The following is a 12,075-nucleotide window of genomic DNA, read 5'->3' as shown; positions in this document are numbered from 1 at the left end:
TTAAAATGCTAGTTATCATTCCTGGACACCTCAAACAATCATGCAAACACAGAACCAAAGAGCTGGAAAGGCTCTAAGAGATTCTCCAAATTCAGTCTCTTCATTTTAAAAATAAGTAACTTGAGACCCCCAAAACTTGTTCAAAGTCTTCTCGTTACATCATTATGGTATGGACTGGATTGGCTTGGATTCTAATCCCAGCTCCATTTCTACCTTTCTGACTGATTTTGGCAAGTCACAACTTCTGTGAACCTCACTGTCTTTAGCCATAAAATGTGGAAGATTATCTCTAAGGTTTCTTTCTCTACCTTTAGGATCTTATTTCCTCATGTTAAATATTATGTGTGAAAATAAAACAGGTGTAGTGAATAGAGCATCAGCCCTGAAGTCAGGAAAAACTGAGTGCAAATCTGATCTCAGACACTTAGTACTTACTATATGCTCTGAGCAAATCAATTAAGCCCAATTGCCTTGCAAATAAATTTTTTTTAATTAAAAAAAAAAAAAACAGGTGACAGATTCAATATGGTCCTTTTGTTGTTGTTGTTATTCAAGTTATTTCAATAGTGCCTGAGTCTTAATGATCCCATTTGGGACTTTCTTGGCATAAATACTGGAGTGGTTTGTCATTTCCTTTTACAGCTCAATTTACAGATGAGGAAACTGAGGCAATCAGGGTTAAGTGACTTATCATTGTCGTCATACAGTTTGTAAATATCTGAGGCTGTATTTGAACTTAGTCCTTCCTGACTCCAGGCTTAGCTCTCTATCCATTGTATCACTTAGCTGCTCCTACCACTTCTTAGAATCAGATGTACTTTCGGATTCTAATGTTTATTGTGCAACAAGAAAATGATATTTGCACACATGTATTGTACCTAGACTATATTGTAACACATGTAAAATGTATGGGATTGCCTGTCATCGGGGGGAGGGAATAGAGGGAGGGGGGGATAATTTGGAAAAATGAATACAAGGGATAATATTATAAAATATATATATAATAATAAAAAATTAAAAAAAAAAAAAAGAATCAGATGTACTGCAACCTAAGTCATTTTTATGAGTGATATTGTTTAAACTCTCTAAAAAACTAAGGGGTCCACATTATCACTAATACTGTTTGGACATCAAGACTTTTTCCTGGATATGATTTAACTAATATATTAATTTAATAATAAAATGTACTGATGCCTGATTGTAACGTGCTGTTGTCTCCAGAAGCTGCTCTCTGGGAGGAGATCTGCTGTGTCAACTCAAATCTCTCGGACAGATTCTTCTTCCCGTAGAGAACCGTTGTCTCCACACAGTTGCCGTTAACTCTGGTCCAGAGAAGTGACTTCCCTTCCTGCAGAGAGCTGCCTCAAGTCTGGTCTACAGCAGAGACTGACTTTTTCCTTCAGAGCTGCCCTCTTTATCCTCCCAGAGAATGGGCGTGGGATAATGCAAGGGCTTCTGGGAAGAATTACTTCAACCAATGAACTTGCTCCTCCTAAGCATGCAAGCTCTTCCCCAGGAGTTCACAGAAGTAAAACTCCCAGTAAAGGCCGGAACAAGAGAATTGCTAAGTACCAACTTAGCACTTAGTAAGAACCTAATATCTCATTATCTCATTAGCACTTAGTAAGAAACTAACACCTGATGGATTTACAATGCAGTAATCTATACACATACACACACACACACACACACACACACACACCTCTTGTAGCAAAGAAAAACAATTATGATAAATCAAGTGATAACAGTGTACAACATTTCACAGATGTAGAAAGTCTACAATATAGTTTGAAATTTTTTTCCTGTATTATAAATGTTTAAAATAATTTTTGGCTATTAGAAATATGATAGTAAATAGTCAGTCTGTAAAACACTGGAATTTGTTCTCATTGACCTAAGTCAGTGACTTTGTTTCTTCAAAACAAGAAACCCCAGATCATATTTGCCCAACTGACTGCAATATTCTCCACAGTCTGGCTTCCAAGTGAAGTATTCTACCCCCCACCTTCTCTTTGAGGCAAATTTCTGGAATTATTATTTTTAACTAACAGTTCTCTAAGGTAACTCTCTAGCAGTACAGGTTGCAGAGCAGGCATCTGCATTGGTTGGTAGGATTCCTTCAGCTAGAAAGAAGTAAGTCAAGTCAATAAGCATTTGTTAAATTCTTACATACCAGGCTTTAGTAATACAAAGAAAGGGAAGAAAACCCAATAGTTCCTGCCTACAAAGAGCATTCTTTTTTTTTTTTTTTAATAATAGCTTTTTGTTTTCAAAATATATGCAAAGATAATTTTCGACATTCACCTTTGCAAAACCTTGTGTTCCAAATTTTGCCCCTCCCTTCCTTCTCTCCCCTCCCCAGACAGCAAGTAATACAATATATATATTAAACACGTGCAATTCTTCTATACACATTTATCATGCTGCACAAGAAAAATCAGATCAAAAAAGGACAAAAATAAGAAAGAAAAACAAGAAACAACAAAAAAGGTAAAAAAAATTATGTTGTGATCCATATTCAGTCTTCATAGTCCTCTTTCTGAATGCAGATGGCTCTCTCCATCACAAGATGGAGATGCCCTGAATTACCTCATTGATGAAAAGAGCCACATCCATCAGAATTATCATCACATAATCTTGTTTTTAATATGCATAATATTCTCTTGGTTCTACTTACTTAGCATCGGTTCATGTAAGTCTCTCCTGGCCTTTCTGAAATCGTCCTGCTGATAGTTTCTTATAGAATAATAATATTCCATAACATTCATATACCATAATTTATTCAGCCATTCAATTGATGGGCATTCACTCAATTTCCAGTTCCTTACCACTACAAAAAGAGCCGCTACAAATATTTTTGCACATGAGGTCTTTTCCCCTTTTTTTGATCTCTTTGGGATATAGACCCAGTAGAGACACTGTTGGGTCAAAGGGTATACACAATTTGATAGCCCTTTGGGCAAAGAAAAACATAGGAAGAAACAATATGTAACTACTTAGTACATATAAGCTGTCTACAAGGTGCACGAAGCTAGTCTGAAAGGGGAAGGCACTAGCAACTGTTGTGTGTAGAGGGAGAGAATGGGAAAGGTTTCCTGCAGATTGCAGTCACAGGTATTTTTAAAAAGATAAAAACAGTAGACATCAAACCACCACCTAAATGGAAAACTAGAGATACATGTTAGACAATTAATAAATGTTTTTTAATTGATTTCAATTTATATCAGGTGAGTCTTACAACACTTGTGAGATACACTGAAGCTTCACGTAATAATAATGTGCCTGTTTTAAAATGTTTATAGCAGATCTCGTTGTGGTGGCAAAAAAAATGGAAATTGAAAAAAAATGCCCATCAAATGGAAAAATGGCTAAACAAAATGATTGTGATGTAATACTACTGTGCTATATATAAAAAATGAAGAACTGGTGGATAAATAGAAAAACATCAAAAGACTTGCATGAAATAAAAAAGAGTGATAAAACCAAGAAAAATAAGCAGTAATAACAATATTATTCAAAGAATAGCTGTGAACAACTAAGTTATTCTGAGTATTATAAATACTCAAATAAACTACAAAGGACCTATGAAGATACTATCCATCTCCAGAGAGAGAACTGATAAAGAAAAGTATGCATATGTATATATGTATATACACATATATATCATACATGTATATATACACAATTATGTATGTGTATGTATATGTACATCAAATGGTTGTTTTCTCTAGCATGGAATGGGAAGGGAGGAAGGGAGACAAATTTGAGCAACATTTGAGTTACATTTTAGTAACAAAACAAAATTATTTAAAAATTGATGGTTTATTTTACACATATTCATTTGATTGTATAACATGGTTATAAAACATTATGAATCTTTAACAGCTATAATTATCAAAATATATATAATGAATGATAAATATTACACTTATATAATGCTTTACACCATTGGTATCAAATTCAAATAGAAATGAGGCCACATAAACCATCCAGTATATAAGGGTCCCTGTGGACTACATATGAACTTAGAAAACCACATATTAACATTATCTATGTTCTACTTGATTTTTATTTGTTTTGTTAAATATTTCCCAATTATAGTTTAATCTGGTGCAGGCTACATTCAGAAATGTTGTGTGCCATGTGTTCCACACCTCTCTTACAGCTCATAGAGAGGCAATTAGGTGAGATAGTGGCCCTGGAATTTGAATCTTGCCTGAAACACTTTTAGGTGAGGCATTTCATTTAATCCAGGACACACTATTTTCCCTCCTCAGCCTGTTTTCTTATCTACCTCAGAGGGATATTGTAAGGACAAAATTTTGATAATACACAAAAAGCATTTTGCAAGCTTAAAGTGATATATAAAGCTGTTACTATCATTATTTACAGAACACTTCTCCCATACAGTCTCATTTGATGAACAAACTAGGAAATACAAAGTGCAGAGATAATTATTTTATTTTCTCTATTTATAAATAAAAAAACTGAGGCTCAGAAAATTTAATCAACTTACTGAAAGGCACAGAGTAAATAATAAAGGCAGCACTATGGCATAATGAAATGAATGCTAGTCAGGCACAGGCCTGAGTTTAAATCTGGCCTCAGGCCCTTACTAGATGTATGGCCTTTGGTAAGTCATTTAGCCTCCTTGTGCCTCAGTTCCATCATCTGTAAAATGAGGGAGTTTGGCTCAATGGCCTCTAAGGTCCCTTCCTGCTCTAAGCTTATGGTTCTATTATCCTAGTTGAGCCAAGATGCCGATATGGGTCTTCTGACTCCAAGACTGGTGCTTTTCACTATAAAAGGTTTTATGTCAATCTTTTCTGTTTCTGCATATTCACTATATGGGAAGCAGGCAGAGATCTGAAAGAAATAAAAACAGTGCAATGATTTTTATTTATCCTTTCCATTCTCCATTTTTTTTTTTGCCTACAGTTATGTTATCTATTTTTTAATTTAGTATTTTGTTTTCCCCCAGTTACTCATAAAAACAAATTTTTAACATTAAATTTTAAAACTCTTGAATTCCAAATTCTTTCCTCCCCATGCTCCTTATTGGGAAAGCAAACAATTCAATATAGGTTATGTGCAGTCATGTAAAAGATGTCCATATTAGCCATGTAATGAAAGAAAACATAGGCAGAAAGAAAAAACTTCAAGAAAAATAAATTAATTAAAAAGTATTCTTCAATCTGTATTCAGATACCATCAATTCTTTCTCTGGGTATGGATGGCATTTTTTATCATAAGTCCTTCAGAACTGTTTTGAATCATTGTATTGCTGAGAATAACCAGGTCATTCACAGTTGCTCATCTTATGATTTTGCTGTTACTTTGTAACAGTACATTTTCACTTTACATCAGCTCATGTAAGTCTTTCCAGCTTTTTTCTGAGAGCAATCTGATTATCATTTCTTACAGCACAATAATATTCCTGTATAATCATATGCCATAAATTGTTCAGCCATTCCCCAACTGATGGGCATCCCCTCGATTTCCAATTCTTTACCAACCAAAAAAACCCAAAATAAAACAAAACAAAAAAAAAAAAACACAAAAAAACTGATATGAATATTTTTGCATATAGAGATCCTTTTCTTTTTCTTTTTTTAAAATCTTTTAAAACCTCTCACAAAGTTTCCTCTAAATTGATGTTTCAGCACATTTCTATACTCAGACATCAGAGGAATAATGTCAAACCTCATCCTAAGAGATAATTCCAGGGCTGGTCTAGACCAATGAAGCCATTTATGTAACAGAACTTCAGAGCTTGACTCCTACCTTACCTTCTCCAAAGGATTTTCCTGCAAATGATTCACACTTGTTGCTTAGAGGTCATATTATGTCCAATTAGGACCACAAGATCATAGATCTTGAGCTGAAAGAACCTGAGGATATTTAGTACCCCTCTCTTCCAATTTTAATATGAAGAAAAAGACCCAGGAAAATTAAAGGAGTTACCAAAAATCATACAGGTAGTATCCACAGCAAGATTTTTACTCGGATTCTTTGACTTCAGAGCCAGTGGTCTTATCAGTGTACTCTGCCACTTGTTTAGATAAAATTTAAAAAGATACTACCAAGGTCCATTATTAGAAAAGTCATCTTTGAAAGCCTTTATCTGGTTAACATAGATTAAATTTTAACTCTATTTGAGTTGTGCCATCTGATTTAAGTTTAACTTTTCATATTACAACATCCCAAGAACCACAGTCTGGGTGTTGGGAAACCACAGTTAACAGGAAAGCTCTTATCTCTGAAAAGTCCTAATGGCAAATCACTGAAAATATAAACTGTGTAATATTGTATACAATGTACACATGTGTTTTAACATGAGGATCAGAAATTCAACCCAGAATGACCATAAATTAAGGTACCGTGATAGTGCAGCTATTAACCCCTTTCTAGACAACTTTTCCTTTTTTCTAAAATATTTTTATTACCATAATGGAACAATCCAGACATTTTAACAAGTTTCTATTACTCTCCCTAGCTCTACAAACAACCTACGGTATGAGTTTTTCTCTAGACTTCTCTCCCATAATTTCTTTATTGAAAAAGAAGGAAGTTTGGTTAGATGACCTCTAAGATTTCTTTTAGTTCACAGGAACTGTGGCTCCATGGATCAATGCCAAGAACATTGGATTAAAGATCAGATGCACAGAATAAGCACACATAAGAGAAGAATAATGAACAATGGGAATGAGATCACTAAAATGAAGTTGAATTTAGATGAATTTTAAAACCAAGGTTTCTTAAAACAGATAATAAAGATGCCTCCCTCCTCACAGAAGAGATAGAATATTGTTCACATTGTCAGATATAGTATCACGCTGGATATCTTTGCTAAATTTTTATATCTTAAAGGCCTGCCAAGCTATGTTCCATGGAGTCAGGAAGAATTGGACAAAACTGAAAGATTGAACAATAACAATCACAGGGAAGAGTTGGAGTTGGATGTGAGAGGAAGATTGCATTTTCCCTCTACAAAAATGAATGTGGTAAAAAGACAAAATGCATATACATATACACACACACATACAAATTATACACATCTATGTATATGTGTATACATACATATATACAATCTGTGTACATGTGTATACATATATATACATATATCTTCCTCAACATTGATAATATATATTATATTATTTTAATATATAATATATGTTCTTTATTTCTATGTTCTTTACATGTACTCTTAATAATGTGCAAGAAATAAAATATCATTGATAATATAATACATGATTTGCTAAATAATTATGTGTGTATACATATATGCATATATGTTTGTGCATACACATATATTATCTTTATATGACAGAGAGAATGTATTGACATATTGGTGTGGGATGCACAACTCTAATATGTCTGTTTTGTGGGTAAGTTACATCTCTGTTTTCTCATCTGTAAAAGTTGGGAGAATAATAATATAAGGCTTCGTTGGGTTTTTTTTAACTTGTGAACTCTTAAATAATAAATATACAAATTATAAATTATATACAAATGGCTGGCTCATAACACAACTGAGTTGGACTCCATCCCCAAGGAAACAAAAGCTTTTCTTTCTTCTTTATATTGCTGGATACCACCATCTGTGGCTGTGGCAGATGGAAGATAAAAGGGAAAGAGGCACTTGTCAACTGGTTGTCAATTGGGCCAGGCCAGGGACAGAGAATTAAGAGAGAAGACACGCTCCTAACTTCACCTTGATTTATTTAGGGGTCAAGGGTGAATATTAATGGGAGGTAGTATGGGTATAATGAGACTAAGACTAGATGTCAATAATTTAACTTAATAAATAAATATTTATTAAGTACTTTCTACATGCAAGGAATTGTGCTAAGTAATTGGGATACAAAGATGAACACAAAATAGATCTTGCCTTGAAAGGACATATATTTTATGGGGGTGAGGTTAGCATATAAAATGTACAGAAATAAAAGTACTAGATAATTTTTGCATGGATAGAGCATTGATAATGGGTAGGGGAGGGAATATATGATAAAAGCAAAGATGAAAAGGGAATTCATCACCCTGTCCCTACCCAACTAGAGGGCACAGGAAAGTAGATAAGATCTAGAGCCAGTGTCCTTTCCTCTTAAAAACCACCCTATAGAAATGGGGAGCATTATAATTCAACTACTACACACTGCGAACAAACTCCTACCATTTCTCACTCTTTCTGCTATTGTTTGTTGTTTAGTCATATCTGATGTTTCATAGCCTCCTTTTGGGGTTTTCTTGGCAAACATATGAGAGTGTTTTGCCATGTCTTTTTACAACTCATTTTATGGATGAGGAAATTGAGACAAGGTTAAATGATTTGTCCAGATTATTTAGCTATTTAGTATCTAAGGACAGTTTTGAACTCAGAAAGAAAGAGGAGTCTTCCAACTCCAGGCCTGACAGACTTCCTCCTCTTCTACCCTATTCATGTCTAATTTTAAGCTATGCCCACATTTTCATAATGAGCAAGCTTTTTTTCACCCTGAATCTCTCCACATCGGCTGTACCTTTTCTCACACTCCTATACATATCTTAAGGAGGAAGTAAAAATATTTAATTTTCATTACCACTGCCACTACCATTTCCAGATTCTTCCTTTGTCTCCATCAAACAACAACCTTTCCTCTCCTATAGTTGGTGCTACCAAAAAATGTTCATCCTTTAAATAACACAGGCTGCCAACTTGTTCTTCATTCCTCAGAGTTCAGCATCTCAGAATAGTATTTTTACCTTTTTTGTTTTTGTTTGCTAGGTTTTTTTCTTTCTCATTTTTTTCCCTTTTGATCTGATTTTTCTTGCATAACATACTGGATAAGGAAATATGTTTAGAAGAGTTTAACCTATATCAGATTGTTTGCTATCTAGAAGAGGGGGAAGAAGAGACAGGGAGAAAAAATTGGAACACAAAGTTTATAAAGGTGAATGTTGAAAACTACCTTTGTATGCATTTGGAAAAACAAAAAAGCTATTATATAAAAAAAAAAAAGGAAGAAGCTGGAATCTATTGGACTAGATGACCTCAAGGGTCCCTGACTGCTTTAAGTCAATGATCCTGAATGTTAGAAATCAGGGTAATTATTATTACCGAAATGAGCATAACAACAATGGTCATCTTCATTCATATATTTATTCATTCATCAAGAATTTCTTAAAAGTAGATGGCACAATGGATGAAGTGCCAGTTATAGAATAAGGGAGATCTGAGTTAAAAATCCATTCTCAGAGATTTGCAGCTATGTGATCTTGGGCAAGACACATCTCTGTACCCTTCAGTTTTCTCATAAAACTCCCCACTGTTGTGAGGAGCAAATGAAATAATATTTGTAAAGTGCATTGCAAATCTTAAGGTGTCAATCATTATCATCAGTCTACTTCAGTCTGACCAAGAAGAAAGTGAGTTAAAGTCTTCCTCTGGATATAGAGAGGGAGTATGAGTACAGAATGTTGCATAATTCTGTCTGATGTGTTTGCTTTACTAGTCTCTTTGGCTTAACTGTTTTTCTTTGGTGTAAAGAAAGATTCAATATGATGTTTTGGGAGGGAAGAGAATATCAGGATATGACTGCAAAAACAAGATAGCAAAATAATCTAACACACACACACACACACACACACACATATATAGTATTAAACAAAGATGATAGAGCAAGGAGCCAAAGTAAAAATATCTGGCTGACTTGAAGCCACTCTTATTTTTGTGACCTAGCAGTGCAAAGATGAAAGGACTGGGGGGAAAAAGAAGACGAGTCTAGTCTTAACTTTACAACTAAATAGCTCTGTGATTTTGGGCAAGACACTTCACCTTTATGGGAAATCACCATATTTCTCATCTAAAGAATGTGATAGACCTGTGAAGTGGTCTTCCAGTTCTAACATTTTATAGAGTTAAAAGTCTATTTCACTTCAGTCTATTCAAAGTATCTGTGAGTCTTAGTCAAGGTTTGAAAGTTTTGCAGCTGCCTTGTCCATAAGGAACTTTGACCCTTTATTGGATAAAACAACACATGTGGCCTGGCTTATCACAAAACAAATACTGATGTGATCCAGAGAATTTAACTTTCTACAATAGAAGTATGTGCATTTATATAAAGTAATAATAAAATGTATCCTCCCTACTTTACAAGTTGTGACATAAGTGGCTGCCTAACTTGTCTGGGTTTACTTAAAAAATACTGTAGAGTTATCAGTGCTTTAACTTAGGATTCTGAAGAGTCTGGGTTTGAATACTGTCTCTGACACTTAAAAGCTCAGGATCCATGGGTAAATAAATCACTTAACTGATATGCCCTGATTTCCTAAACTGTAATATGAGGATGATAATGGTTTGTATAGTATCTATCTTCTAGAGAAGCTGAAAAAAAAATCAAATGAGATAATGTGTGAAAATGTAAATGTAAAAATGTGTGTGTATTATGATTGGGTAAGTTTACCTCGAACATGATTATTGTTGTTATTGAGGCATTCTAAGATCCCATATCTCCAGAAAGATACCCAGTAATTTGTTGTTTCTGTCTCATTTTACAACTGAGAAAACAGACAAAAAAGGTGAAATGATTTACACAGGGGCGTCCAGCTAGTGTCTAAGGCCACATTTGAACTCATATCCTCTTGATTCCAAAACCATAATTATTCTACTGGCCCTGTCAAGATGGAGAAGTGGATAAAGCGCTGTCGCTGGATTAAGATTCTTCTTACTACATTCAAATCTGACCGGAGATACTTTAGAAGTGACCTTGGGCGAATCACTTCGCCCTCTTTGACTCAGTTTCCCCATCTATAAAATAAGCTGGAGAAGAAAATGGCAAACCACTTCGATATCTTTGCCAAGAAATACAAAGAGTCGTATCCCTCCAAAAAATGTCTGAAAACAAGTTTAATTTGCAAATAAAAAGGAGAGGGGAGGAAAAGAGGCAAAGCTAGATTTTTAAAACAATCATTTCAAAGGGTTAATGAGCCCATTTTTCAGAAAAGTCATCTTTTTAAAAAAGGCCAAATTCACAATTCCTGCTTGCTCCGACTTTAGTCTTACACCTAGAAATATTTTCGCCGCGGGTTCCAGTTCATCCCAACATGCCTACAAGTGATTGACGCCGCGCATCACCGGCTCTAGTCTCCACCTCCAGAAGCAGGAGGAGGGTATGGGAACCAGGTAAAGCGGTGATATCCCAAAACATGCCCCCTCCACTCCCTCTCACCCCTCAAAGCCGTCGGTCTAACTTAAAGAGAAAACTAACGAGACTTGGCCTGTTCCGAGAAAATACCGCCAGCAGGAACTAACGGTGGCCTCTTCCCCGAAGCTGCTGCGGGACAGAGTGCGGAGATTAGCCGCACCGGCGCTTAGTGCTGGGAGGGCCGAAACTAGGGAGAACTCTGCAAGGGAGCAGAAATGAGGGAGGGATCGGGGTAGGATGGCACGGAAAAGAAGCCCGAGACTTCCGCCTGCAGCCCAAGCCACTCTGAGATCCGAACTCGTCCCTCCGCCCCACAAAGCAGAGAGGTCTGGGCCTCAGTTTCCCCACCTGTAAAGGAGGAGGAGTTTGGGGAGCCGGGTCTCCAAGCTCCTCCTCCAGCTCGCAGTTCTACGAGACTCACACAATCAGGGGTGGAGAAGACTCCGTAGGGCAGGTTCTGAATGGGGAAGTCCGAGTTCTCGGCCACGGGGATAAAGGACATGCTTGGATCGGGCGGGGTGGACTCCGTTCAGGGCTCAACAGCAGCTTCCACCTGGGCCGCACAGTGCGTGGCGAGATCCTTGCTCGTGCTCGCAGGGTCTCCTGACGTTCCTCGCAGCCCAACTCTAAAGCTGACTACGGGTCGGCTCCTCCCTTCCCGCCCGGCCCCCCGAAAGCAGCCAGTAGCTCCCCATCTGTACGGCCCGGCCCCGCCTGCTCTCGGGCGATTCCAATCCCTTTCCTTGCAGCTCCTCCTTCAACCCACCTCTCCCTCCCTCCCCACCGGCCTCTAGCCAGGCACCCCGGAGCTTGCTTAATTCAACTGTAGTCCAGGTCCTTGTGTGACTCAGCTAAAAATAAGGAACAGTGACTTTCTTGGCTGTAACGA

At 36.5% G+C, this 12,075-nt stretch overlaps 1 protein-coding gene across 1 annotated transcript in view; it reads right to left on the bottom strand.

The window, feature by feature from the left end:
- FAH (fumarylacetoacetate hydrolase) overlaps positions 1-11,858 on the bottom strand; it is a 60,963-nt gene extending 49,105 nt beyond the window's left edge. The window contains exon 1 of the mRNA XM_074295239.1: positions 11,608-11,858. Coding sequence (XP_074151340.1) covers positions 11,608-11,688 — 81 coding nt within the window. The 5' untranslated portion in view covers positions 11,689-11,858. The remainder of the gene's footprint in view (positions 1-11,607) is intronic.
- Between the last annotated feature and the right edge of the window lie 217 nt (positions 11,859-12,075).

This window comes from Sminthopsis crassicaudata, chromosome 2 (genome assembly GCF_048593235.1).
Source record: "Sminthopsis crassicaudata isolate SCR6 chromosome 2, ASM4859323v1, whole genome shotgun sequence".
NCBI classification, from domain to species: domain Eukaryota; kingdom Metazoa; phylum Chordata; class Mammalia; order Dasyuromorphia; family Dasyuridae; genus Sminthopsis; species Sminthopsis crassicaudata.
This window is presented reverse-complemented; position numbering and strand designations above follow the sequence as displayed.